Source organism: Ursus maritimus, unplaced genomic scaffold, assembly GCF_017311325.1.
Source record: "Ursus maritimus isolate PB19 unplaced genomic scaffold, ASM1731132v1 scaffold_19, whole genome shotgun sequence".
NCBI classification, from domain to species: Eukaryota; Metazoa; Chordata; class Mammalia; order Carnivora; family Ursidae; genus Ursus; species Ursus maritimus.
Window position 1 is genome coordinate 52,554,084 of NW_024424341.1, and position 27,987 is coordinate 52,582,070.

Genomic DNA, 27,987 nt, shown 5'->3' on the forward strand with positions numbered 1-27,987 from the left:
GGCACCCTCCCCCTTTCACAAGGGAAGAAGCGCCACGCAGTGCTCCTTCCTTAGGCCCCCCAATGGAAGGGGAACAGCCAGTAAAGAGAGACCTGGACCAGGATTACGAATGAGGCAATTTATTAACCCAGCATTTGTTCTAATGCTTCTTGTTGGCAGCTGCCACCTGTGGGAAAAGATGGGAAAGGAATTAAGCTCAGCCGTGGGGTCTGTGTTCGGGCACTTCAGAGCAGCTATCCACTCCCCGAGAGACACCAGGCAACTGGACTTGTGGCCTGACACGTGTTCATCCAATCTGATCCCCACATCCTCAAGCACTTCCCCATTTTACATTGTCAACTGGAACTCGAGGATAGGAAGTGGGATTCTAACACCCATTGCCCTATCACCCACACTGATGTCCATGCCAGACTCTGCCCTGCCCTGGAAGAGTTCACTGGCTCCTTCCAGGCCAGCCCTGGACTCCCAGGGGGCTTATACCTTTTATTCTTTTTTGCTCCTTGACTAAGTGACTATGCCCTCTCCAATGCTCCTGGGAGGCCTGAGTCAATGATACATAGAGAAGAAAACCAACGATGGGTTCATGGCCGGCCCTGGAGGCTCCCGCTGCTGTAGCTCACTGAACCCTCACTACCAACCACCCTCTGAGGCTGGCAAGAGGAGACCACTCTAGAGACCGAGGGGGACAGGGGAATGGGGGGACTGGCTTCAGGCAAACAGACTCTGCCCCAAGGTATCCAGCCAGCCAGTCATCCGGATGGAGACCCGAGTTCTGAGCTGGCTTGCCTCCCCCCCTCCCACAGCCATCCCATCTGGTGCTCAGCAAGCATTAAGAATAGGAGGAAACAGTGCAGCAGAATCCTAAGAAGGCTGACTTGGGAAGAGGGAGCTGTGTGTGCAGAACATGTCCCGCATGAGAAACAAGCCCAGCTGCACCCCAGGCCTGGGGTCCCTTCACCCCGGCACCCACATTTCCAATCAGCTCTAGCAGGAAGTCAGTCAGAAATGTTCTTTCTCCTGCACCCCCCCACCCCCAGGGCAGGAAACGCTGATCTAACAAAGCCCAGGCTGAGAATTCCCCAGGTAGTGACTAAGGGGACCTAGCCCCAGCCCACACCCAGGCCTCACCTGTCCGGCGATTCTGTCCAGATCTCTCTGTCCCTGAGGTGTCAGTTTGCGGCCCCTGTGGGAGAAGGGTCACACAGTCTCCCATGAGTACAGGCTCTCAGCCCTGTCGCTGCCAGGCCCCTGCTGGAGGTGAGCTGGGCTTCCCAAGAAGGCACCTGGCCATGGGACCACATGACACCAGCCAAGTCCCACTGAAGGCCCAGTTGGCTGCATTCTAACGAGCTGGGGGCAGGAGTGGGAGCCCCCCTGGGAGCTGCCGGGGTGTCGTTTGTGCAAGCATTAGATCAAAAGCCCCGAAAAATCAATTGGGAAAAGTTAACGAGCAGGCTAATGAAAGCGGACAGTCGCTAAATTACCTTCCCAGAGCTCGGGGTAGTCAGCCAGAGAGGTCGGGGTGAGCCCCTCACTGTTCGCTTTTCTGCAGAATCCCCTGACCGCCTGAGGGGCAGCTGCAGACCGTGTAGGACAGACCTGGCACCTCTCCACCCAGGGGAAGGATGGCTCCAGACAACTTCATTACAGGTGATATGATCCCAAGTCTCTGCATCACCCCCATTCCCAGCCATCCCCCTGCCCCTGCTTACCCATCTTGGTCCTTTTCCACCATTTTCAGCCCCTCTAGGGCCTGGAGGACCCTGCGGGCCACGCTCTTGGAGCCTCTACTGAAGTGGCTGGGCATGACCCCGTTTCTCTGACGTCCCCCGTAGATCTTGGTCATGGAGCCGACCCCAGCGCCGCCCCGGAGGTACAGGTGCCGTGCTGTGGAAGCTAGGCGGGGTGTGCAGATGTGAGGACTCTTCTCAAGCAGAGAAGACTCCTCTGCACAGGCTAGGCAGGCTGAGGGAAGGGCCTTGCTCGAGTTCACACATATGTCAATTCTGTGTGTGCGTGGCCACTAATTCTTCCCATTGTATAGCCTGGGCAAACTGAGAACACACACCAAGACCCAGTACCAGGCCCCACAGCCAAGCTTCTCCACACCCGGGGCCCAGCCTGGGAGACTGGAGGGCCTGCCACAGCTGTGCTGCCATGAGATAGGACTCTGTCCTGTGGGTAGAGTCTAGCAGGTGCTTAAGCCATGACTGTCCATCTCCACATGCCCAGGCCTGAGGGGCAGGAGGGTATGAGAAGGGCCAGGCGGCCACCTGGGTGCAGCTCCCTAAGCTCCCCAGCCCCAGAGGACTCAGGGTCAGAGGAGACACCCCATGCATCTTGGAATGGGTATCCCCCCTCTGTGGACACAGGGTTCTCAGCCCTAGCCTGGCTCGGGCAAGTCCCCGGTCCCTCACTGTTTGTTCAACAGGACCACTTCTCCACTGGGCCCTATGCCATCTGCTTGGCTTTCTCTCCCCCGAGGCAGTAAGTTGGCCTCAGGCCCCGGCCTGATGGTATGGCCTTGGCGAGTCACTCACCCTCATCTGAGAGCCAGGGTCACAGTCCCTCAGAGGAGCGTGGCTGTGAGCACCGCAGGTGTCTCGTGCTGTTTTCCTTCACAGAAAAGCAAACGGGCTCCGGAGGGTACTCACTGGCCTCCTTTCACATAGCTCTGAGGGACAGTCCCTCCAGAGTGGTCTGGTTTTCTACCTCAGGGGGCCACTGAGATGTGAACGAATTGGGGCCTGATACAGGGGCGCTAGGTTATTCCAGGGCCCCCGGAGCCCAGCACGTAAGGTTTAGTTCTGCAGATCAGAGGGGGAACCAGGACTCACTCTGTCAGTAACTACTTATTCCTAGGAGCTGGCGCCAGGCCATGTCCCTGACCCTCCAGCGTTGCCAGCTTGGGGTGGGGGTGAAGTGAGGACTCCTCCCCTCTACTTGTCCCTCCCAGAGTAGTTCTTCCACACCACTTGTCCCCAGCCCCCTCCACCCCTGTAAGATGGTCTCCAGATACAGCCATGGGCTTCTGGGGGCCACGGCACAGCCGAAAACCTCTCCACCTATCAGGACCACCGTACAACTGCTCCTGTTTCACTGTTTCCAGCCTCTGCTCATTTTAAAACCCTTCTCCTTGGTTCTTCCTACCCCCACTATACCCCTCACCTTAGCCCCCCCCAAGACCAAAACTCCCCTTCCAGTGACATCACTGGAGAACCCCAGAGTTTAAGGCCAGCTCGCATGCCCAACAGCTACCAACCTTCCTCCTGAGCCCGTCCCAGGCCATGCTCGAACCGGGGTGGAGACCCGCTCTCCCACCTGGGCTGTACGCAGGGCTGGGGAGAGCAGAGAGCCTCACGAAGGGGGTAAGATGAATACTCCTAGACAAGCAGACACCTAGGAGACGCCCGGCCAAGATAGGAGCAACACTCGCCCAGTCCTGGTCTGGGCTCTGTATGAAAAGGGGTGGCCAACCCCTGAGCTGTCTGGTAACCCAGGGTCTGAATCCCAAAACTGCTCCTCATCAGCTGTGAGAGTGCACCCCCGATTCAGGTGGTGTGGGTCATGGTACCTAAAGGGCAAGACTTCCTTAAAGCGCGGGGAGTGAGTGGCAGAGAATAAGCTCCAGCTAAGTCCAACTATGAGTTTCTTCGAGGAAGGGGTGGTGGGTTGCGTTACATTTTTCTTTTTTTAAAGCTGCAGAAAACTATCCGGTGTGGTGCCAGACATCACAAATTTAGGTGCTTCCCCCACCCAAACCAGTTGATAATTATTTTCCTGACCCATTAGAACGGGAGAGTATTAACTCTACAAACTGAAAGGTACTACAGTCAAAACGAATGAATTCTAGGGGTTCCTGGGTGGCTCAGTCGTTGAGCGTCTGCCTTTGGCTCAGGGCGTGATCCCAGAGTTCTGGGATTGAGCCCCACATCAGGCTTCTCCACTAGGAGCCTGTTTCTTCCTCTCCCACTCCCCCTGCCTGTGTTCCCTCTCTCACTGGCTGTCTCTATCTCTGTCGCATAAATAAATAAAATCTTAAAAAAAAAATGAATTCTACAAAACGCTGACCTGGTTTTCACACACCCTCACCCCTGCTCGAGACCCAGGCCCAATCCCTTTGAAGTGGAGTTACAACACCACAAATCCGGGCCATCCTAGCTGCTGTTTATGAGGGCCACAGTGAGCCAGGTGTCGTCACAAATGGCTTCTCCTTAAGTCCTTCTAAAGGCTTTCCACTGCGCTTCTCTTGGGAAATCCTGTCCCTAGTGACCAGGAGTCACTCGGCACCCCCAACTGTAAAGGACAACCAGCAGCATGCCCCACGCACTGAGCCACCAGGTGGAGGAGGGGGCACTGGAGCACCTGGCAGATCAAGGAAGTTGCACAAGTGTCTGCATCTCAGCATCCCAACAGCTGGTTTTAAGTTCAGGTCTGTGATCCCATCCTGGCCTACTGAGTCACCAAGTTGGGACAGGAGGCCTCCCAGATACATCATGCCCTCCCTCAACCCTTCTCTGCCAAGCTTCTAAGGACAGAATCACTTTCCCGACCTTGTCAACCCTTAACTTGTGCGTGCACAGTCTCCAAGGCCTTGATCCTGCCCATAACACAGCAGGGCTCAGAGAGGACCAGGTTCCATCCTACAGCGAACCACATTCAGATGTCCCAATTCAGCAGTTGCTTGCTGACAAAACACAATGGATTCTCACCTCCCTCCCAAGCAGGACCTTCTGAGAATCGAGAGGTCCAGAGACTTGCCCTCAGCCACACTGCAACACCCCCTTCACAAAAGCCTACAGTGATCTTTCCTTGACGCTGCCCCTGCTCTTAGAGCAGCTCCTGACAGAGGTTCTTTCTAGCCCTACCTCACCCTTCGCCCTGTACCACTGTGCCCTGGGACTTCTCACTCCTATAGCTCTGTCCCTCTTCCAGAGCACCCTCAGGTGGGCTGTGCCATCTGTCTTGTTTTTATCGCCCCCCATCAGACATCAAAACCATGGTCAATCCATAAATGGCTCCTACACGCCTCCAGAAGTCAATCCCCACACCACCTACTGCCAGAGCTCAGCCTCCCAGGACAGGCCACTGCCCTACTGTATTTTGGTTCCAGATCCCCCAAGGGGACAAGAGGCCAAGGCCCCATGATCCAGAGAAGGAAAAAAAAAAAAAAAAGCAAATACAGCCTTTTTTTGGAGTTAGCCGGCTGCGCCCTCCCAGGGTCACTTCACCTGTCTGTAATTCCATTTCCTCTCTGCTAATGGCGTATCTCCTATGACTAGTCCAGACTATGAGCTAACCCTAACTAGGTCCTGGGAGCACTCCAGGCTGGCGAACTTCTCCTGTAGAGGGTCAAAGTCAATATTTTCAGTTTTGTAGGTCACGTGGTCTGTCACAACTGCAACTCTGCCTCTCGTGTGCATGTAAACAAATAGACATAGTGGTGGCAGCAGGGCAAGTGAGGTCCAAAAAGGAGTTTGGGGGGCAACTGGGTGGCTCAGTTGGTTAGGGGTCTCCCTTTGGCTCCAGTCGTGATCCTGGGGTCCTGGGATTGAGCTGCACATCAGCCTGCATCTCCCTCTCCCTGCTTTTGTGTTCTAATAGATAAGTAAAAAGGTCTTAAAAAAAAAAAAAGGTTTGGGAACCTTGAGGGACGGAGGCCAGGTGGGCAGGTAGAGGACGCACACTCAGTGTGAGTTGTCAGAGAAGGGGCCACAGTCACAGTAAGACTCATCTGTATTGCCCAGAGTCTTTATCTAATTTCCCATTAATCTTTCCCCATCTACAAAAATATAAAGTATGAAATGCAGCCAAGGAAGAGAGCTGGAGCCCCCCACCCAAGTGATGGCATGGGTGTGGTAGATTGTGGCATCACTAGCTGGCAAGTTACCTGACCTTCTTGAGAACTACCATGAAACAGAAACCACCAGTACTACCTGGAAGGTTTTTGATAAAGCAGATTAAGCAAAGTATGTATATTTATCTGACCATACAGAAAAAGCTAGAAGAATTTCTCATTTTAGATCCAATGCTGCCTTAACCAATTGATTCTTGGGGCATTGCCAAAGAACATTCAGGGCCAGGCAGCCTTGCTTCCCAAGATGGGTGGATGGGGTGGTGGTCTCATTCAGGCTCCATCACTGATGTGCCAGGGGAAGTCATGTCAGCCTCCCTCCACCAGCCCCATTTTCTTTCTAAAATCACAGCAACGATTCCCACCACACGCCACCCACTCTACCCACATGAGAGTTGACCGTTTCATCCTCAGGAGTCTGAGGCTGTGGCCGAGTCATGCTGCCCCTGTGCTCAGTCTAGAGCCTGAATTAGAGTGGATCTCATGACGTTACATGCACGAGGGCACCACAATCTACGAAATGCTTTGTGTTCCGAGGCGGCACGGCAACTTGTACCAAGGCCAACTCTTCTCAAGTTCATCCTGAAGTTTTCTCAATTTCCAAACCTTGCTTCCCACCTACTTCCTATCTGGAGACAAGCTTTGACCAGGATGGAGCCCCTCTGTCACAGAGGAAGCTTGAAGATTACAGAGGCTGAGGGCCCTTAGTGAAGGCCTGTGCAGAGGCTGCCACCTTGAACGACCTTGCACTGACCACCCCCCCACAATCCCTAAGTTAGGCCTTTATGGGTTGACAGCTTGGAGAAACTTGAAATGTCAGAGACAGGTGACTATTAGCACTGTGCTATCAAGTGCTACATTTAAGTCATTCCTTCCAAGTTGTCATCACTGGACTAAGGGGGCTGGCATGGTTACAGGGTGACCATAAGGCCTTCTTTTGGGCATTTGGGACTTACAAAAATTTAGAGCAAGGAGTGACCTGGCCAGACTCCAAACCTCTTAGGAATAACTACTAGATAGACAAGGAAAAAGCTAGCCTGATGATCTGAATAAAAACAAGACAGCTGATTTTTCTTGAAGATTACTCTGCCACAGATATACTTTATAGCATTTTAACAATCATAAGCTCATTTGATTCCCACTACAATCTTGCAATGGTACAATCATTAGCCCCATTTTAGAGAGAACCACAAGAAGCACAGGTAGATGGAGGTCACACAGTTAAGCAATAGAGAAGAATGTGAGTCTAGACTCCAGGAACATAGAAAGATAAACACCTCCCTTTAAAACACACCACCTTTAAGTAAAATATGAACACTCATTTGACCCTCGGTTTCCTTGGAGGCTCAGAGGTCCTCACATACACCTCTTACAGACAAAGAAACAGATTCAGAACATGAAGTTATCGTCACCCAAGCATGCAGGGACAGTCTGAGGTTTCTCCTCTCACACTATAGGTCAACTATAATTTAAAAAGTTTCACCTCTCTTGCGATCTTGGGCTCACAGAGAGAATGAGGAGGTATGGTGTGTGCCAGAGGTCACCCAGGCCCCCACTACCCAGAGGGCCCAGTTCCTCACCAGCTCGTGTGTAGAACCAGTTCTCATCGTAGGGAGCAAGCTCTTTATGCTTGGCCAGCTTAACAGTGTCCACCCATTCAGGGACTTTCAGCTTCCCAGACCTGGGACCAACAGTGACAAAGGTACGATTCAGGAGTCTCCACGAACTCCATCCCCCAAATCCCCTCTGCTCAACACAAATGTAGGTTAACAGAAGCCCCATGTTGTCCCACAATACAAAACGTCTGAAACCCAACTACAGGCCAAACCCAGGCCTCATGCAGACAAGCGGACTGCACACTGAGACCTCACACAAGCGCCCCCACCCCCGGCGCCGGCCCACCAGGGGAGAGAAACAACGCTTGCTGAGGCCAGGCAAGGACCACAGCCTCCATCTGCCGTGAAGCCCCGGTTCCCACACTCACTTTTTGAGGAAGGCTGCCAGAGCTCTGACGAACTCCTGCTGGTTCACGTCTTTTACAGTAACTCCAGGCATCTGAGAGAGAAAGAGCAAGCGTGTGAGTTCAGGACCCTTGCGGACGACTGACAGGGGCCGAGACCTCGCCCCCATGTGACCGAAACCAACGCACTCCCATTACTTCCCAAGGCCCCGCTTCGGAACTGGGCCCTAAAGGCCCCAGCGCCTGTGGGTGCTCGAGTTTACCGCCGCTCACGGTCTCTGCGGGTCGCACGAGCACGACCTGACGCCGTTGCGGAAACGCTAGAAAACCCCAGCCCCCGATTCGGGGGCGCCGCTGGCATCCACGCCGCCCACCTGGCCCAGTCTGGGTTCCCGGACCGTGCCGACCAGGCATGTCCGGGCCTGCCGCTCGCACGTGGCTGCGGCTCCAGGGGGCGGGGCGGCCCCACGCAGTCGCCCCGGAGCCCCCCGACACGCGCTCCCGGCTGGGGAGTCGGACCCTGACGCCCCGCGCCCAGCCCGTACCGGAGCACCCGCCTTACCGTGCGGCCTCCGCGCTGCCAGCCAGGGGAAAGGGAGCAACGGGGTTTCCCGGGCGCACAAGTCGGGCGTCGAGTCTCGCGAGAGGTCCGAACGCTCGCGAGAGCAGGGCCACAAGAGCAGCCCCGCCTCTCTCAGGGCAAACGTGGCTTCGTTTCGACGGACATGGGAGGGTGTGCGGTGAGGAGGCGGGCTAACAAAGGGAAAAGCCAAGGGCAAGGAGAGGGAGGCGTGCTTCCTCCCCGCTCTTTCTTCTCCCGGAGCGAAACAGAGCTCCCATCGTGAGCTGGGGGAGTGGTGTGTGGCTTCGTTTGCGTCGATCGTGGCGGAAGCAACAGCGGCGGAGGGGACCGTCGTGGCGGAAGTTGTGGGACATTTGGGCAGGAGAAGGACCCGGGCACCGCCCGCACCCCCGTGGGGCGACCCCCTCTCTGGGTGGAAGTGGCTTTTCGGGCCGGAAGTGGGGGTAGTAAGGGCGGAACTGTGACGGGGAACGCAGCGGCGGAGCAAAGAGGAAATGTGTTCGACCACCAGTCCTCGCGAGAGCGGGGCAGACGGACCACCCCTGTTAGGGCGGAAACTGCTTCATCACGGCCCAGGCGACCGCAGTGGGAATGAGGCACTGCAGGCGGGGAGGAGACCAGGGCAGGGACAAAGGAGACGGAGGCGGGACCTTAGGGGAAGTTGGTGTCGCTCTGCCTCCTAGTGTCTGAATCTATTCCCTCAGCGCTTCGGGTTTATTTTGCTCACTTAATTTGTCCACCTCACTACCCTGTGCGGGTCCAGGGTGTCCACTTGCCCTTTCAACGCTTCAGTCTCTCCGTTAAGAAAAAGAAAATACAATTTAAATGGATACCGAAATCCCGTTTGTTTGCCCCCATTAAGTGACTGCTTCTGTACATGGTGCATCAAATTAATTCTAGCAGCAAATATTTGTGTGCTTACTCTGTGCCAGGCACAGATAAACGTTATGTGGTATTACATGAGTAATCCAGTTTAATCCTTGTCAGGTCCGACAACCAAAAACAGAAGGGACACACTTGTTGTCCAATAAAATTGTTAAATTGCTGCAAAAAGGAGACATTTAAATGCGTGTGGCTATTAGGTTGAAAAGACAGTTTAGAACATCAGAGCAAATAATATTAATTTTTCCACAGTGAGATATTGTGTATGCAAAATGCCTTAGTTATTAATAAGCCAATATGTTATACTAATATCTGTTAAAAAAATTTAAAGCAACTATTTTAGTTGATTCAGGCTGCTATAACAAAATACCATAGACAGTGGCTTATAAACAACAGAAATTTATTTCTCTTAGTTCTGGAGGCTGGGGAAATCCAAAATCAAGGTGCCAGCAGACAGCTTCCTGGTTCATAGACATCTTTTTGCCATGTCCTCACATGGCAGAAAGGTGAGTGAGGGAGCTCTTTGGGGAGCATTTTATTAGGGCATTAATCCCCTCCAAAGGCACCACCTCCATATACCATCACAAGTGGAAATTAGGTTTCAATATAGGAGTTTTGGGGGGTGACACAAACGTTCAGTCTAGAACATAAACCATGCTTCCAGCATGATAACATCATGTATTTAGATTCATGCAGAATGTTGTTGAAATCTATTTCACCCTTGGGAATAGTTTTAGTATCTCCGATTCCCCATGCCCCGAATCAACATATGTGTGTTTGAATATGTAAGTTGTATGCATGTGTGACTATAAACATCCGTATACTTGGGTAATTTATATTCACTTTTTATACAATTTTGATGTACTTTTATTTTTTATTTTTTTATTTTTTTATTTTTTTTAAAGATTTTATTTATTTATTCGACAGAGATAGAGACAGCCAGTGAGAGAGGGAACACAAGCAGGGGGAGTGGGAGAGGAAGAAGCAGGCTCGTAGCGGAAGAGCCTGATGTGGGGCTCGATCCCAGAACGCCGGGATCACGCCCTGAGCCGAAGGCAGACGCTTAACCGCTGTGCCACCCAGGCGCCCCTTGATGTACTTTTAAAAAAGATTTTATTTGCCAGAGAGAGAGAGAGCACAAGCAGGGAGAGCGGCAGGCAGAAGGAGAAGCAGGCTCCCCGCTGAGCAGGGAGCCCCATGCCGGACTCAGTCCCAGGACCCTGGGATCATGACCTGAGCCAAAGGCAGATGCTTAACCCACTGAGCCACCCAGCCATCCCTTGATGTGCATTTCTAATATCAGTGCTGAATCATTTAAGCTTAATTCACTTGAGTCAATTTACTAAATATTTGTTTTTTAAAGGAAGATGTCTTCAGAGGAACTGTGTAGTGTGCCTCACCAAACAAAGGAAGACACGGGGTTAATACGGTTTTGGGGAAGAATGAAGGTTAGGTAAAATTTATGTTAAGCAGAGCTTTGATGGACTCAGGGCAAAGCAGATCCTACGTAATGGAGTCAACATCATGCCCGGGCTGAGAAGCAGACACAGGGTCCTGTTTCTTCAGAAATTATAGGGTTAAGATAAACATGCAATGTTATCTCCAGAAATCCCTCCTCTGAAACTCTGTAACTGGGTTGGAAATCATGCCTGCTTCTCTATGTTAAAGTGACCCTCCAGGCAAGAGTGAGATGTCCCCTTCTCACTATTACTGTGATTTCAAAGAGCAAACTTTCTGACAGTCTATGATTTTAGATAACATGGTTTCTCAGTACTATGTCCTTGGTGTTAATTTTTACAGGTTCATAATCTTAACAACTCTGTAAGGTAGTTACAAACCAGGCAACTGAGTTTTAGAGTATCAGGTTGCTTGACAAAGCTCAAGTAAGGGTAAAGCCCGAGCTGGGATTTGAATCCACAACTGATGACTCTCCAACTTTTTTTCCCATAGCTCTATAGATAGAGAATTTAAAAATGATTAGAAGTTGTGGTACATCTAGATAATAGAATGCTAGTCAGTGCGAAAAAGAAAGGAACTATCAGGACATGAAAAGATAAAGCAAACTTAGATGCACGTTACTAACTGAAAAAAGGCAATCTGAAAAGGCATACTGTAGGATTCCAACTATATGACATTCTGGGAAAAGCCAAAATTATGGAAACAGTAAAAAGGTCATTGGTTGCCAGTTGGTGGGGGGAAGGATGAATAATAGGTGGAGCACAGAGAAATCTTAGGACAGTGAAACTATTTTGTGTGATATGGGTGCCTACAGTGGCTCAGTTGGTTAAGCGTCTGCCTTCCACTCAGGTCATGATTCCAGGGTCTTGAGATCGAGTCCTGCATTGGGCTCCCTGCTCAGTGAGGAGCCTGCTTCTCCCTGTGCCTGCAGGTTCCCCGGCTTGTGCTCTCTATCTCTGTCGAATAAACAAATACAATCTTAAAAAACAAAACTATTCTGTGTGATACCATTAGGTGGATACATGTCATTATGTTTGTCCAAACCCATAAAATGTACAATTTTGTACACTTGTGCATAAAATGCACAAATAAGAGTGAACCCTGATGTAAACTATGGACTTTAGGTGGTAATGACACATCAATGTAGGCTGATCAGCTTTAACAAATGTACCACTCTGGTTGGGTATGTTGATAGTGGGGGAGGCTGTGCTTGTGTGGGGGCAGGGAGACCATGGGAACACTTATATTCTGCTCAGTTTTGCTGTGAAAAACTGCTCTAAAAAAGCCCTAAGGAAATGACAGACCTAGTAGGCCTAGTCAGTAGTATGAAAAGCCCTGCAGGTCTGGTTGGAAGGGGAGGTGGGCTGCTGAGAAGTGAGAAGGGTCTGGAAAGAGGGGCCTGCCCCTAGCTCCTTGGCCCAGTCCTCATCTCTTTTCCCATCTTCTCATGTCATCCTTTAACCCCAAATTATACTGTCTCTTTTACTCTTCCCAGCTGTGTGACCTTGGTGTACTGGGGCCTTTGCTCAGCTGTGAGTAGCAGGGTCTCAGCCATGTTTCATGTTGCAAATCTCCGTGACCATGTGGACTTGGTCGTCTGTCACTTGGGAGAGCATGACATGGCAAGTCTACTAAGGGGCAATCATATATCTAAGTTATAACAAGGAGAGGGAAGGAAGTGTGAAGTGGATTTTCCTCCTTTAATTATTTTGCACTGAGTCCTGAGAAGTGTTGCACGCAGATTTGTTACTCTGTAATGTTAGGAAGTAGAAGCAGCCTACCTTCTCAAGGCCCCAGACACCAAGAAACAAGCTGTGACTGAATGCCATCACCAGCAATCATCCTGAATAAAAAGAAGGGTGTAAGGGGACTCCTGGGTGGCTCAGTGGGTTAAGCATCTGCCTTTGGCTCAGGTCATGATCCTAGGGTTGTGGAATCAAGCCCTGTGTCCTGGGGAGCCTGCTTGTCCTTCTTTCTCTGCCCTTCATATGTGTGGAACGGTTCAAGGAGCACTTGACAGCAGGGGACTATGAGACAAATGCAGGTAAGATCTGATTATCACTTAAGGATACCTTGAATAGAGAACTAAAAGACTTTTTGAAAAACCCTTGGGCTCATGCCTGTCTCCTGGAGTCCTGAATCTTTCATTCTGTTTTGTAAAAATTACCTACTAATTGATTTGGGACTTGACAAGAGGGAAACTTCCCTCTATATTTGCCTGGAAATTTTCCCTAAAATAGCTGGGCAGGGCACTTTCTCTCTTTAAACTTGTTCTTTATCTGTAAAATGGGAGTAAGCATGCATGGTTCACAGAGTTGCTGTGAGGATATATGTGAATCACATATAGTGGGGTACTCAATAAATGGTAATAATGGTCTCTTACCTTTTGTAGGTCCTTCAAACCTTAGACACATGAATCCCCCTAGTTCAGGAAAAACTCTTGATAAAGGCTAACTTGATTCTTCCTATTCTTATTGGCCTCAGTTTCCCCATTTGAAAAATGTTACATTAGGTTAGCGTTAAATTGGCATTCCATTGGCCAACGCTGGCCTGAAGATAATGTTTTGTTTGGCTCACGTAGGATTTAAAGAAGAAAACTGAGCCATCATTTGAAAATTAAGATTTCTAAATAGAAATTCAGTTTTCCAGCTTCTCTCGAAGAATCGGAAGTTGTGGCAATAGCCACTTTCCTGCCTGGTGACAATCCACTAAGGCAAAGGAGGCTGTCCTGTTAGGCAGGGCATGCATTCTCAGTTTTCTAGGGCTCATCCAGCTTTCTTTACTTGTTTATATGATGTGCTTGGCCCTGTATGCGTTTCAATTTGTAGCCCTCTGGACAGCTGGAAATGATCAGAGCAGACACTTCATTGTTGAATCAGTGAATCTCCCACTATCTTCCTCTACCAATCTTTCTTATTTGACTATAAGAAATCCAAGTTTGTATTTATTTGTGGTAGTTACTGAAAAGTGAATTGAACAAGTCCTTTTTTTTTTTTTAAAGATTTTATTTTTTTGTCAGAGAGAGAGCACAAGCAGGGGGAGCAGCAGGCAGAGGGAGAAGCAGGCTCCCCGCTGAGCAAGGAGTCCAATGCAGGACTCAATCCCAGGGCCCTGGGATCATGACCTGAGCGGAAGGCAGACTCTTAACCAACTGAGCCACCCAGGCGTCCCATGAACAAATCCTTTGTGTCAGTATAGACTAGGTTAGGCTGTGGCAACAAACAATCCCCAAATCTCAGTGGCTTAAAACAACAAAGGTTTATTTCTCAGTTACTCACCCAAAGGTGGACACAAAATGAAAATACTCTCCTGTTTTTGCATGCATGGAAACAGACACGAGTGCATAGGTATGTATAGAATCACATGTCAAATAAATATTCTGGAACGTGAACTCATGCAAAAACCTATTTAGATACTGGTTAGCTTAAACTGCACAACTCTCACTTTGTTGGGGATTTTAAAAACGTCCCAGGACACAAGTGAGTAAGAGAATACCACTTTCAGTCAAGGAAATGCCCACACTACACAAGGAACCAAAAGCTAACGAAACACCTGAAAGCTTAAAAAAAAAAAAAAGAAAAGCCGGAAGCTTGTACTACATTAAATTCCATGCATAAATCCAGAAGTAAAATACCAAATATGCAGTGCCCACAGGCTGTTGCCTCTTGCCCCAGCGAGACCTCCATCTCTGGGCTTCTAGCTTAGGAGGGAGATAGAGCCCAGACGCCCAATATGCAGAGCCACAGAGGGGGCTGGGCTGGGTCGGAGAGAGGGGCCAACAGGCTGGAATCCTCTTCCTCCAGCAGGAGCTATAAGCAGGAAAGAAGGGGGTAGGACTAGGTCATATCCATTCCTCTCCCAGCAACCCCCTCTTTTTACCCCATCCAATCCAGGCTTCATCCTCGTTCACCTGGATTGCAGTAAACACTTTCGCCTCACTGATTTTCCCACCTCTAGTCACGTCTTTTTCAATCCTTCCATCGCAGCCACCACACTTGTCTTCTAAAGCTCAGGGTCTCTGAATATGTCCCTGCCTAGCTCAGAAACATCCCCTGGCTCCCTTTCATGCACAATTGCTGGTCTGGACTCCTAAGCCTGGCATGCCAGACCTCCATGATCGGAAGTCTCTCCAGCCTCATGTCCTTCTGTTCCAGCAGTTCGTCCAGTTCTCATCCACACACCATGCCCAATCCACCATCTTGGACAGGAGAATCCTTGGCCTTCCCTCTTTGTCCCCATAGGTCTCATTCCTCAAGATTCCTCTAGTTCTTTCCAGGTTTGTCACTGAGCTTTGTGAAGGCATTATGTTTTCCAGTAGAATGGAAATTCCTTGAAGGCATTTATCAGATCTGCAGCAGACAGCTTGGGTCTAGAGAGGAGCCTTAGGCTGGAATCAGGAGATCAGGCTCTGCCAGTCTTGCCATATGCCCTTGGGCAAGTCCCTGCCTCTCTCAGGGCCTCCTTTTCCTTGATATCAGGGCACCGGACATTTGCTTTTGAGCACAAAATTAATAAAACTAATTCACCAAACAACTCTCAACTGCAATTCCAGGAGCTGGGTTGAGAAGCCTGCTGACCCCCTGATCTCTTTGGTTAGTCCCTACTTACTCTGGTACCTCCATTTCCCAACCATCCTTATCCCATCTTCTTTCAGGGAACAGCTTACCTGGTGGGCCACAGGGGTGGAGGAGGGAGATCCAGGCAGGGTTGGGGGGAACAGAAGAGGTCAGGCGGGGAGCTTGGGAGGAATCTTTCAGACCCACAAGAGCCTCAGCTGCCTCCCGCTGCAGCTGCCGCTCTGAGGGGGCAGAGGTCCAGGCCAGGCGAGAAGCTCCGGGGGCCTGCAAAAGAAAAGGAAAGAAACAGACTGGGAACCCCCATTCTGCCCACCCTCCAAGTACTCTCCCAGCCCCTCGTTACTTCACTATCCCCTATCTTCCCTTCCCCAGGCTCAATTTCCTCCCACAGTTCTGGATCCCACTTCTTTCCCAGGACCTGTGGCTGCAGCAGAAGAGGGTCTGGGGTGCCACAGGGCTGGAGTATCAGAGTCGAACATCTAGAAGAAAGAAGAGAAGATGCCAAGGGGATTAAACACATGGACAGACATGCTCACATGGGGGAGTCTGGATGCTTGCTGGGCCATTAGGCTTTGTGGACTTGGGCAAGTCCCTTCCCCTGTCTCGGTCTGCTTTATTTGCTATAAAATGAAAATCCCTGCCAGCTTCTTTTCCCCAGAGCTACTGTGACAATTACAGGAAGTCATTGGTGTCAATTTTTAAAAAACATATCAAACAGTGAGAGGGACTGGGGTGGCTGTTCTTGCCCTACCAGAGTCTAGTTTCCCTCCCCTAGTTCCCCAATCCCCATGGAACTTGAGGAGCAGCTTGGCGCACCTTTAAGAAGCTTTCTCTGATGGCCTCTGGCCTCTAAGTCTCTGAGGCTCTCACCATCATGCCCCACCCTACCCTTTCAGCAGGCAATTTGATTCCGTTTTATCTGTTTAAGAGGGTTTAACAGCCACTATTTGTCAAGGCCAGGGCCTCTGCTAGGGTGTATTCCATACATTATCACTAATTCTCATGACAAAGCAAAAAGAAGGTAATTGTGTCTCCACCTTACTGACAGAAAAGCAGGTTCATAGAGGTAAAGATACTTACACAAAGGTTCCCAAGCAGGCAATGGCAGAGCTAGGAGAGCTCCTCCTCACGCATTAGTCTGAGACCTTGTGTTCTCTATCATCTACTGTGGGGTCCTGGACAGCATTAGGCACATTATAGACATATCCTTCCCTCCCTACTCACGCGCGGGGCAGGGTAGAGGGCCCTTGGGATTCTCCAGAAAGAGGAGCCGTCAGTATCGGACGAGATCCTGGGCAGGTTGGGAGGGGCCCATGAGTGGGCATCCGGAGGGAAGTGCCAGGGTCAAAGCCTAATGAGGGCAAGAGAATGCAGGAGTGTACAGGCGTTAAAGGTCATGGCTTCCATCTTCCTTCCTACCCTGCATCCCCTTCCTCTTCTCTTTCTGATACAGCAGTACAATGGCATTCAAATATCTGTTGAATGAATGTTGAATCCATCTTACCAGGAAAGGGATGCAGAGGGACAGTAGGTTCTTGGCATAGCAAACGGCATACCACTGGAGGTGGCATGGAAAGGCCTGGAGGCAGCCAGTATCCAGGAGCCCAAGGGCCTGGAGGCCCCGGAGTCCAGGACAAAGGCAAGGCTTCTGGGGGACGGCTGAGCAGCAGAGGCCCACGGGAGTTATCCTGCAAGGGCAGAGAGCACAGGTTGGAGTCAGGAACAAGGCTGGGGAAAGAATGAGTATGTTCTAGGATGGAGGTAGCACCTCAAAACTTTAGATTTGGGAGGGCTGTAAAATCCCACCTTCACATTTTTTACCCATAGAAGAGAAGTGGTTTGCCCAGGATGATACTGCAAATCAGGGCTAGATCTAGAACCCAAGTGTTGAAGGCACAGAGGATGGGGTCTGGGCAGGGGCTAGTATAGGATTCACTCCCCCAGGGCCCAGGTTCTCCTTACCTTTCCAGGGGGTGTCAGTGCCAATGGGACTGCCCCATGGGGTGTCTGAGGCTGGGGTGCTATGTTCTCCTTTCCAGCTGTGAGGGACCAGGGAGAGCTCTGATAAGCCCTTTCTCCTGACCCCCCTCCCACTTCAACTGCAAACTGAGTTCTTATCTCCCTGTGGCCTTTTTCTACCCATGGATCTCACTACATCCTCCCAAAACCTGAATGCATTTTAAAGTTGGAGAGACTGAGGCCGCCCAGAGAGTAGAAACACTTTGCCCGAGGTCACACAACAATTTCAATGGTGGCTCTGGGACTCTTTTCCTACTTATGCTTTTTCCACCCCAAACCCTGACCTATCCCTGGCCAGACACTCACGGGGGACCCCTGGTCGAGTGGCTCCCTTCTTGACATGGCTAGGAGCTTTGGGAGGAGCTGCCCCTCTCCTCATCAGTCCCTGAGCCAGATGTCTCTTTAGCTGTGCCTCCTGTTGCCTACGCAATGCCACCTGGGCAGCCATGACCCTCCGGCGCTCCCTAAAGTGGGGGTTGTGGAAAAAAAAATAAAAAAAAAATAAAATGGGGGTTGTGGGTCAAAGTCAGCCTCGGTTTAGATGAGACCCATCCTCCTCCCTTCCCTGGATTTCATTCATACTCACAAGATGAGGACACATTTGTGACACTCGCAAGCCTGAAAGAGGCACAGGCGCTTGTGGCCCTTGAGGTGCGCAGTGACGCCATGGTTTCGGCAGCGGGCACAGGTTGGAGAGCGACTGACAGCTCTCCTGGGGATAAGCTCCGTGCCTGGGGGGGCTCTGGTCTCATCCCCTGTGGCAGAGTCGGAGGCACAGTGGTGGACAATGGGCACTTCGTTGGCTTCCATGGATCTAGAGGCAGGAATGGAAGGTCAGGGTGGCCACGTGGGCCCTCTCCTGACCAGCCCTCCTGCCCCTGGGAGGCCACACCTGAAGGGGTTTCCACGGCACCCATCTGTGGACTCAGCTTTCACCCTCGATCCCCCCGAGCCCCCACCCAGGCTTTCTTCCTCCTTCACCCCACTGCCTTCCTCCGGCATCCTCCTTCCCAGAAGGCTCGCCTTCTTCCCTGGCGCCTCTCTCCCCCGTCCCTTATGTGTTCTTTCAACCAAACATTGTTCTCAGCTGCTGGCCTGTGCTTTCCTGTGCACAAGTCCCACGCTCATACCTGTGCATTCACGTGCCCGCCAAGGGATTCTACACCCACTTCCCCCAAAGCCCCGTTCTGATGGTTTTTCCTGCCAGCGTCTTCAGCAACGACCTTCCTTCCCTCCTGCATTTATCCAATTCTTACACTACCTTTATGCTCCCCGTTCAATTCGTAGCGTCGTGTACCTCCTGCAAGTCAACGTTCCCCTTGCTCCCCTTTAAAATCAGAACACTCTCTTGCCTCCTCCCCCCACCCCCGCGATTACTTTAGTCTCACGGATTCCTTGGCCCACTTTCAAGAATTATTTTCATTCACTCAACAAACATTTACTGAGCCCCTTCCGGATGCCAGGCCCCGATCTCGGCCGCAGGCCCCCTCCTCATGGCACGGATTCCCCTCCTGCACCCACATGCCCTCCAAACTCTGACGCAAACCCCGTGGTCGCCGCGCTGGGTGCTTCGGGGGCCTTTGCCCATTCCCAGCAACCGATCTCACGCATCGCCCAGCCCACCTCCCTGCAGCGCACCACCGCCTCGCGTGGCTGTTACTCGCGTGCACCCCCTTTCAGCATCTGGGCCTGCGGCCTCGCCTCGCTCCAGGGTCCCAGGGAGGGGGCGGGGCACGCGGAGCGCGCCCAGGGGCTGAGGCGTGGGGGAGGGGAGGAGAGGGGCGCGAGAAGCGCGAGGAGCGCGAGGGGGAGGCGGGGGAGGGGGTCCAGCGCCACAGAGAGGGGGAGAAGGGACAGGGAGGGGCGGGGTCGTGTTCGCGTCCTCAGCCCGCGGTTACCACAGCCTCGAGGGAGCAAAATCAGACCCAGTCAGGAGGACCAGAAAGGACGCGGTGAGGAAGTGGCGTGAGGAACGGCTGCGCTCGCGCCGGTTTTCCCGCCCCTTCTCACAAGGGCCAATGAGCTTCAAGTGCCGTCTCCCGCCACCGAGGCAAGTGACCAATAGGCTTCAAGATCCTGCGCTGACGGCCCTCCCCTTACCTTTAGCCTGCTTCTCCTCGCGCCAGACTGTCAGGCCAGCCAATAGACTGTCAGGCCAGCCAATAGCGCGTCGAGTTGAATCTCAACCCCCCCACTTGCCCCTCCCCCTGTGGCTTGCCTTCCCAGATTGTTGTTCCCCTTTTGGGAGAGGTGGCCAATGGGGCGTCGAGTACTGCTCCCAGGATGAGACTGGCCCTGCCCCCCCGAAACGGCTGCCAGGCGCGACCCCCAGGCGTTGACCTGGACCTGTGTGCGCACGCGCAGTCTCGCCCTCTAGCCTGCACTGCGAGGTTTTGCCTCTTGTGTTCCTGGCTTCGACTTCGCTTGGGCGGTTCTTCTTCGCTGCCTGGACGCTCGTGTTTCTCTCACTTCTCTCCCTGTGCCCCAACTCCGGATCTACCTTTCTCCTTTTATGCGTGCGTTTCCCCTCCTGTGATTTTTCCCGTTTCCTTCCCCTATCCCACCTCCTCAGGTTGCGCCCCTTTCCGTGTCTCTCTTCCCGTCCGTTTAGGTGCTGATTTTCCTAACTTTGGTTTTCTCGTTCTCTTGGGAGTTTCTGTCCGCCTGTCCATCCTGCTGATTTTTGGACCCCCTTCTTCTACGTTCCTAACTTCCGAATAGCCCGGCCCTGTCCTCCCCTTTCTTCCCTTTCTTTCCGATTCGCTGCGGTAGTATTTCTGTCCCTTCGGCCCTTTCCCGCGTCTGCATGCGTGTCCCTCCCCGATTTCACCTCAATTCATGTTTCATCTGGGCTCCACTCTGTCATCTTCACCTGCCTTCTCCGTGTGTCTCACGATTTCCCTCCCACCCTCTCCTGTTGTCCCCTTTTCTCTGTGCCTCCACCCCCTGTCTTCTTTTCCCCCTGAGAGCCACGTCTTTGTGCCCCAGGCCTCATTTTCCTGCCTCTCCTATTGTGCTCTCGCTGCTGGTCCTCTGACTCCCTGCAAGGCTGCAGTCCGTCAGTTTGCTCCTCCTCCTCTCCATGGTTTCTCTTTTGTAGGGGTAGCATCCCCTCTGACCACCTCTTGGTCCTTTTCCCCTGAGGATCTCATTCCACTCTTTTCTGTTTGTGTCTCCATTTGTGCTCAGACTTTTGGATCCTGTCGTTTTGCATTCCAGGCTGGTCTGTGCCATCTTTTCTGATTGGCCCAATCCCTTTGTGTGATCCTTTGTCAGCCTTCATTCCCCAGTCCTGTGTCCCATCTTTTCTGCAGGTTTTAGCCCCTTTGTTTGCTACAGACTCCTGTGTTACAGAGCCTGTGTGCCAGGCATTCTGGACAGAAAAGGGTGGTGAAGTGACCTCTAGCTGGACTGCTGTGCAGGGGAGGAGTACTAGACAAAGTTGGACAGGTTGTTTGGGGCCAATCTAGCGGTGGGGGATTTGGGGTGTGGGAGGCTTGACTGTCTACTGAAGAGGTTGACCTTGATCCTTTAGATAGTGGAGAGACAGAGACCAGAGAACCAACATTTATGGAGAGTTTAGCACTTGCATGGCACTTTATATTAATGAGCTTACTAATTTTCAACAGTGACCTTATGAGATGTATTACTGATCCATTTTATAAATGAGTTCAACAACTTATACACGATTGTGCAGCTAGTAAGTAGAGGGGTAAAGATTCTAACCTTGCTCCACCTTTGTGTCCAAAGCCTATGGATTTTTGTACCACCTACATAGTTTTAGTTAGTATTTCCAGTAATCTTCATGTGCCACTTGCATTCCCTAACCCTCCTGTAGGTGCTCACTTCAGGTGGTTAATGCATATCTTTTGGTTCTTGTGTTCTTGCAGATGTGCAGTGTCTTATGTGCATGTGTTTTTAAAAAGGTTCATTCATTCATTCATTCATTCATTCATTCATTCATTCATTCATGTAATCTCTACAGCCAGCATGGGGCTCAAACTCATGACCCTGAGATCAAGAGTTGCATGCTCTTCCTACTGAGCCAGCTAGGCACCCCTGCACATGTGGTTTTATTTTATTACTTTTTAAAACAGATTTTATTTATTTATTTAGAGAGAGAGCATGGGGGGGAGCAGAGGGAGAGGGAGAGAGAGTCTTAAGCAGACTCCATGCTAAACACAGAGTTTGAGGGGGGTCTTGATCTCATGACTCTGAGACCAGAACTTAAGCTGAAATCAAGAGCTGGATGCTTAACTGGCTGATCACCCAGACACCCCTGTGCATGTGGTTTTAAATTATGCAAGTGATATTGTGTTATTTATTTAAAATAATCAGCACTGTGCTTTTTTGATCCATCCGTGTACATGTTATACGTATGTCTAATCAGTTTCTTTTAATTGTTGCACGATATTCTGTGATGTACGCCCCCTGGATGTTGTGTGTTCACTAAGTCTCAGGGAGGAATGCCCACATTGCCTTTGACTCACTATCTCCATAGTAATGCTGCATCCTAGTATATGTTGCTTTGTAGATGAAGGTGGAAATCTCTGTTATGTGTACCTAGGATATACCAGAAATGGAAATTTGTAAATGTAATTTGACTTAGTATTGCCAGATTCCTCCCTGCAACACTGCTTTGGGCCTGAAACATTGATGAGAACTCTCAACTGTTCCTCAGAGTCCAGAAGAGGGTCCTGTCCCCCTCCCAACAACCCCATGAGCAGCACTACACAAGGGTCCCTGTATCTGTATCCCCAAATTGTTGCCAACACGTATCTTTTTCTAGCTTTCTGGTCCTTTGCTAGTCTGAGAGATGGAAAGTTTGATAGACTGCCTTTCTCTGATTGCTAAGCTTGAGTGTCTCTTCACATGTTTCTTAGCCTTTCTGGTTTGCTCTTCTGAGAACTGCCTCTTCGTATGTTTGACCCATTTTCCTACTGGGGTTACTCTTTTTCTTGACAGTTTGCCAGAGGTCCTTGGCCATTTTCATTGTTTTAAGGCATTGCATATACTCTTTTTATGCCAATCTTGGCATTTCACATTATTTTAGAAATGTATCCACTTCATCTGGGTTTTCTAAAGATTTTATTTTTTTACGTCATCTCTATACCCAATGTGGGGATCGAACTCACAACCCTGAGATCAAGAGTCACATGATGTACCAATTGAGCCAGCCAGACTCCCCCACTTCAGTTGGGTTTTCAAATTTATAAACGTAGAGTTCTTAATGATACTCTTTTTTTTTTTTTTAAGATTTTATTTATTTATTCGACAGAGATAGAGACAGCCAGCGAGAGAGGGAACACAAGCAGGGGGAGTGGGAGAGGAAGAAGCAGGCTCATAGCGGAGGAGCCTGATGTGGGGCTTGATCCCATAACACTGGGATCACGCCCTGAGCCGAAGGCAGACGCTTAACCGCTGTGCCACCCAGGCGCCCCCTTATTTTCTTTTTTTTAAACAGCCACTGTCTGTTACTTCTGATTTTTAATTTGGTATTTTATTTGCATCTTCTCTTTTTCTCTTGATTAGATTTGCTGGAGAATTATCTCACTGATTTTGTCAAAGAATGAATGTTAAGTTTTCTATAATAATTTTTGTTGTTCGAATTCATTGATTTCTTCCATTATCTTAATTTCTGTCCTTTACTGGGGGGGCAGGTGTTTTGTTGCACCTTGTACAACTTCTTGAGTTAATCCATGACCATGTTTTTTAATGTTCCTGTTTCCTGACAAATGTATTGAAAGTATAAATTTACTTGTAAGCACTGCTTTAGTTGTGTCTCAGATTTTGATGTGTAGTTAAAAAAAACTTGGTTTTAAAATGGTTATTGACTTACAAGAAGTTGCAAAAGTCATAAAGCCATAAATACTTCCTTCCACTTCCCCACAGGGATATCTTCTATAACTGTAGTATACAAATATGAACTTGACATTGGCATAAAACTCTTAACTAGACTATAGACCTTAATTAGTTTTCATCAGATTTTACATGCATGTGTGTGTGTGTGTGTGTGTGTGTGTGTGTGAGAGAGAGAGAGAGAGGTGTACTATGTTCATTATTATTCACTTCTAAATACTTTTAAAGATCCTTTTCTGAACCAAGAGTTATTTAGTAGTATTTCGGTTAACTTCCATGCAGACCCCCTTGTTGTTCTGATCTCATTGTCTCTGACTGGAGAACAGGCTGTGTAACAGTGATCCTTTGACTAAGTGAGCCCTGCTCAGCACCGTGTCCAATGGGAGGACCTAAGCAGGAGATTGAGAAGCTAATGTGGTAGGTTTGGGGCAGGTTGGAGGGGACACTATGGAGACGGGAAGACTTGTGTCACTGAAGGTCTCAGGGAGCCTATGTCACAAAAACTGACAATCAACTTTATTTTTTTAAAAAAGATTTTATTTATTTATTTGACAGAGAGAGAGACAGCCAGCAAGAGAGGGAACACAGGCAGGGGGAGTGGGAGAGGAAGAAGCAGTCTCCCATCGGAGGAGCCTGATGTGGGGCTCGATCCCAGGACTCTGGGATCACACCCTGAGCTGAAGGCAGATGCTTAACAACTGAGCCACCAAGGCACCCTGACAATCAACTTTCTGCTCTAGGAACAGTGACCTAGAGACAGGTGAACAGAGAATTCAGAAACTGACAAGAACTGAGCTTGATACCTGGATTGAACTTGGTTCCAGATTGACCTCTAGCATCCAGTACCCAGACCCAGGACCATGAGACCCCAACACTTCAGCCCTGTGCAGCTGCTCTGCCTCCTAGGGGCCATCTCCACTGTGCCTCGTATGTCCTGTGGGGCTGGATGCTTTGAGACCCCCGGAGGGTGGGAGGCTGGATTCACATAACTAGTGGGAAGGAGGGCTGGATATCTGGGTACCTCAGGGGACAGGATCTGTGGAGGCTGAGTTCTTGGCTGGCAATTGAGGGGCTGAGAAGGCAATGTGAGGGGCCCATGACTGGAAGGGCATTCTCTCTTTAGGGGCTGCGGCTCTTTTGTGCTATGAAGCAACATCTTCGCTCTTCAGAGCTGTTTCTCTCCATGACTGGAAATGGCTTCTGATGAGGAGCATGGTGTGTAAGCTGAGTGAGGGCTGTGAGGAGACGCTGGTGTTCATCGAGACAGGTGAAGGAAAGTGACTTTGATACATTTCTTTTTTTCCTGGCTCTTCTGACCCCCAGCTCCATTCCCAACACCCAGGGATTCTGGACTCAAGTTCCAAACATTTACTCCATTCTATCTTGGGAATAATGTCAAGACACTGGCAGGACAGGGGCAGGACCTGGCTGGGTGTGGTGTGGACTGGATAGGAGGGCAGATCCCAGGTGGATGGGGGACGATCTGGGAGAGAAGAAAAGAAAGGGACACAGGGGAGAGAGCAGCACAGGGGTTCCTGTGGGGAGGGGGTGGTGAGGAGAGACAGATGGAGACCTGGGAATCTGAGCCCTGTGCTGCTGCAGCGAGTGGACCCCATGGCAAAGTTGGTGATGGGGCAGAGCGAGCTGGAAGAGCAGGGTGCAGGGTGGGAAGGTGAACTCTGGGTGTGGCCACAACAACAGCACTGATGAGAGCTCTCTAATCTGCTCCTCAGGGACTAGAAGGGGAGTTGTGGGTTTTAAGGGCTGCAGCCCAGCCTCATCTTACCCCCAGCAAGTCTCCTACCTCGTTTCGCCGCCTGGATTGTCCATTGCCTCCTATAGCCGCGTCTGCCGGACATATCTCTGCAATAACCTGACCAACTTGGATCCTTTTGTGAAACTCAAGGCCAACACTCCTAAGTCTACAGCATTTTCTTACCATAGTTGCCCGACCTGTGTGGGCGAGCCCTCTAAGGATTGCCTCCCAAATTTTGTCACCACTGATTCTTGCCCCTACGATGCCTCTCAGTGTTATAGTTCCACCTTAAAATTTCAGGCAGGTGAGAGAAGAGAAACTTGATTTAGTGCCTTCCCATCTCTGCGAGAGGCTGGTGGGATCCAAGAGGGGATTGGGGCTGCCCGGGGCCAGGCATGTGAATTCCAAGGAGGAAGGATAAGGTGGCTGGTACCCAAGTTTTTGGTGGGAGAGCAGGTGTTCTGGGTTATGAGGGTGTCTGGAAGCAGGGGCAAAATGCTTGCTTCTTGGAAGTGTCCCTGACTCCTCTCTGTCTGCCTTACAGGCCTTCTCAATACCACTTTCCTCCTCTTGGGCTGTGCTCGTGGACATCACAAACTTTTAGCAGATTATCGCCATATTGGGAATATCAGAGTGACTGAGGTCCTCAACATCTTAGAAAAGGCCCAGATTGCTGGTGCAGAGCCCTCCAGTCGGAGTCCTGCTTGGAGTATCCTCTCAGGTCTTCTGCTGGCCTTCAGGGACTGACAATCTAGCTGGACTGGACAAACCCCTTCCTGTAACCCAATAAATCATAGAGTTGTCTTTCTGCTTTGTCCTGTGCTCCATGAGGATTGTAAAGGCGTGGAAAGCGTGAGGGGGGCCAAACACACCCAGGAAAGTGGAGGGGGGGCAGGCTGGGGACAGTGTGCATGTGAAGTGAGCAGGGCGTGGGTGGGGAGGAGGGTCATTGGCAAAGTGACAGTCATGCCCAGCAACCAGGAGGGCCCCACATATTATTTTAAAGTTTATTTTCTTTTTTTGGTAATCTCTACACCCAATGTGGGGCATGAAGTCATGATCCTGAGAACAAGAGTTACATGCTCCTCCAACTGAGCCAGCCAGGCGCTCCCCCCCAAAAATTTCTTTTCTCCTCCCCATTCTCTTTTCATTCTTTGGATGAATTTCTATGATTTTTAGATGATTTGAGTTGAAAGTTCTGTGGAATTCTGATAAAACTTCTGAATTGGAAAATTTTTTCTCTTTCCTTAAAATCTTTTCATATGGAAAATTTCAAAGATATACAAAGAGAGTTTGCATACAAATATATACAAGTGGACTCTAGTTTGTTATACTAGAGAGAATGGTATTGTGAACCCCCATGTACCCATCCCCAGCTCCAAAGCAACAACTAATGATGAACTTTGTTGTATCTATCTCCCTCCACCCACTGGATCGCTGGGTTAAATATTAGAAATCATATAATATTCTTTGCAAACTCTTCTGTGTGTACTTCTAAAACATAAGGTCCCACCCTTCCAATTAAAAAGTACAAAACTTAGAGAAAATTTGCAAGACTAAGAGGGAACTCCCATATACCTTTCATGCTTATTTACCAATGCCACATTTGTATTTTATCTGTATAGAGGTAAATATATGCATGTGCCTGCACACAAATCTTTTTCATTATATCTATCTATCTATCTATACGATTTTTGATGTATCATTTGGATGTAACAGGTATCATAATACTTCACCCTAACTACTTCAGCCTGTATCTCATCAGAACCTGGATTTTTCCTATATATCCAAGTATGATGATCAAGCCCCCCCCAATTTGATATTAGTACAACAATATAATCTAATAGGAAGTCTATATTTACTTTCTATTACTGCTGTAACCAATTACCACAAAGACAGCAGCTTAGAAGCAATAGACATTTACTATCTTACAGTTCTGGAGTTCAGAAGTCCAACGTGAGTTTTACTGGGCTAAAATAAAGATATTGGCGGGGCCACATTCCTTTCTGGAGGCTCTAGGCGTGGATCAATCTTCTAGCCTTCTCCAGTTTCTGGAGTCTGCCCATCCTCCTTGATGGTGGTCTCTTGGTGCTCAGCGGGTAGTCTCCCTCCCTCTCCCTCAGCCCCTCCCCCTGCTTGTGAGTGCGCTCTCTCTCTCTCTCTCTCAAATAAATAAATAAATCTTTTTAGAAAGGAAGACTCTAACATTGGTGCCACTGGATACCAGAAATAGGAAAAAAGTATGGACTGAAAAAAGGACCTGGAGAAATAATGGTCCAAGAAACTGAGTGAACCCCGAGCATGATAAACAGTCACACTGAGATACATCGCAAACTTCTGGAAACTAAAGACAAGAGAAAAAAAAAATCTATGAGAACAGCCAGAGAAACAACCCATGGCATATGAAGGAACACTGATTTAGTGACGGTAGGTCTATACTTGACAGCATGGAGGCCAGAAGGAAGTGGCACGTTTCTCAAGTCGACTACAAATCCTGTATCTGGCAGAATGATCTTCAGGAGGAAAGGGAAACTAAGGAAATTTTCTGATGAAGGACGAATGTGGAATTGGCTGCCAGCTGACCTACTACTAAAGAATAGCCAAGGGAAAGATGTCCTGTTCATCCTTCTCTGTGGCTTCTGTGTGCTGTCATATATGAAAGCTAACCGAATTTACTTTGTTTTGAGGAAAACTCTGCCCCCAACGTGGGGCTTGAACTCACAACCCTGAGATCAAGAGTCACATGCTCCACTGACCAAACAAGCCAGGAGCCCCTAACCAAATTTAAAATAATTGAAATCAGAGTCTGTTCTCTGAAAATAGTAATCAAACTAGAAATCAGCAATAGAAAGACAACAGACATCCCCAAAACATTTGTAAAGCAAGCTACATATTTGTAAATAATCTATGGTTCAAAAAGGATATCTTGAAGGAATTTTAAAAATACAGAGATTTTTAAAGATATTTTAGTTATCTATTTGAGAGAGATGAGAGGGAGAGAGAAGGAGAGGGAGAGTCTGGTGAGCCCCAGCAGGTGGA

The 27,987-nt window shown here is 49.7% G+C and overlaps 3 protein-coding genes across 4 annotated transcripts; 1 reads left to right on the forward strand and 2 right to left on the reverse strand.

Moving 5' to 3' along the window:
- Positions 1-103: 103 nt before the first annotated feature.
- Positions 104-8,467, reverse strand: RPS19 (ribosomal protein S19). Its single transcript, XM_040634063.1, has 6 exons — positions 8,377-8,467; positions 7,839-7,909; positions 7,435-7,535; positions 1,713-1,896; positions 1,129-1,183; positions 104-166 (listed from the first exon to the last, which is right to left on the reverse strand). Exons 2-6 carry the CDS (start codon positions 7,907-7,909, stop codon positions 140-142), a joined length of 438 nt encoding a protein of 145 aa, XP_040489997.1. The 5' UTR covers positions 8,377-8,467; the 3' UTR covers positions 104-139.
- A 5,656-nt stretch (positions 8,468-14,123) lies between these two features.
- Positions 14,124-18,143, reverse strand: DMRTC2 (DMRT like family C2). Its single transcript, XM_008709698.2, has 8 exons — positions 17,920-18,143; positions 17,640-17,797; positions 17,277-17,353; positions 16,819-17,002; positions 16,539-16,665; positions 15,733-15,793; positions 15,404-15,578; positions 14,124-14,546 (listed from the first exon to the last, which is right to left on the reverse strand). The coding sequence occupies exons 1-8, from the start codon at positions 18,141-18,143 to the stop codon at positions 14,434-14,436; spliced, it is 1,119 nt and encodes a 372-aa protein (XP_008707920.2). The 3' UTR covers positions 14,124-14,433.
- A 5,699-nt stretch (positions 18,144-23,842) lies between these two features.
- LYPD4 (LY6/PLAUR domain containing 4) lies at positions 23,843-25,695 on the forward strand. 2 transcript variants are annotated; one of them, XM_008709699.1, is made up of 4 exons: positions 23,843-24,119; positions 24,316-24,459; positions 24,926-25,252; positions 25,493-25,695. In XM_008709699.1, the coding sequence occupies exons 1-4, from the start codon at positions 24,053-24,055 to the stop codon at positions 25,693-25,695; spliced, it is 741 nt and encodes a 246-aa protein (XP_008707921.1). In that variant the 5' UTR covers positions 23,843-24,052. The 2 variants fall into 2 exon arrangements, with proteins under 2 accessions (XP_008707921.1, XP_008707922.1); XM_008709700.1 differs by lacking the exon at positions 24,316-24,459 and having other exon boundaries at positions 23,843-24,159; positions 24,906-25,252.
- The last annotated feature ends 2,292 nt before the right edge of the window (positions 25,696-27,987 follow it).

Coding starts and splice junctions, on each gene's coding strand:
- RPS19 (XM_040634063.1), bottom strand. CDS start 7,909: ATGCCTGGAGTTACTGTAAAAGACGTGAACCAGCAGGAGTTCGTCAGA. Junction 7,536..7,838: donor CTGGCAGCCTTCCTCAAAAA/GTGAGTGTGGGA, acceptor TGTTGGTCCCAG/GTCTGGGAAGCTGAAAGTCC. Junction 1,184..1,712: donor GTGGAAAAGGACCAAGATGG/GTAAGCAGGGGC, acceptor CTTCTCCCACAG/GGGCCGCAAACTGACACCTC.
- DMRTC2 (XM_008709698.2), bottom strand. CDS start 18,143: ATGGAAGCCAACGAAGTGCCCATTGTCCACCACTGTGCCTCCGACTCT. Junction 17,354..17,639: donor CACTCGACCAGGGGTCCCCC/GTGAGTGTCTGG, acceptor GGTCCCTCACAG/CTGGAAAGGAGAACATAGCA. Junction 14,547..15,403: donor CCACCCCTGTGGCCCACCAG/GTAAGCTGTTCC, acceptor TCCTGCTTATAG/CTCCTGCTGGAGGAAGAGGA.
- LYPD4 (XM_008709699.1), top strand. CDS start 24,053: ATGAGACCCCAACACTTCAGCCCTGTGCAGCTGCTCTGCCTCCTAGGG. Junction 24,460..24,925: donor GCTGGTGTTCATCGAGACAG/GTGAAGGAAAGT, acceptor TCTGCTCCTCAG/GGACTAGAAGGGGAGTTGTG. Junction 25,253..25,492: donor CACCTTAAAATTTCAGGCAG/GTGAGAGAAGAG, acceptor TCTGCCTTACAG/GCCTTCTCAATACCACTTTC.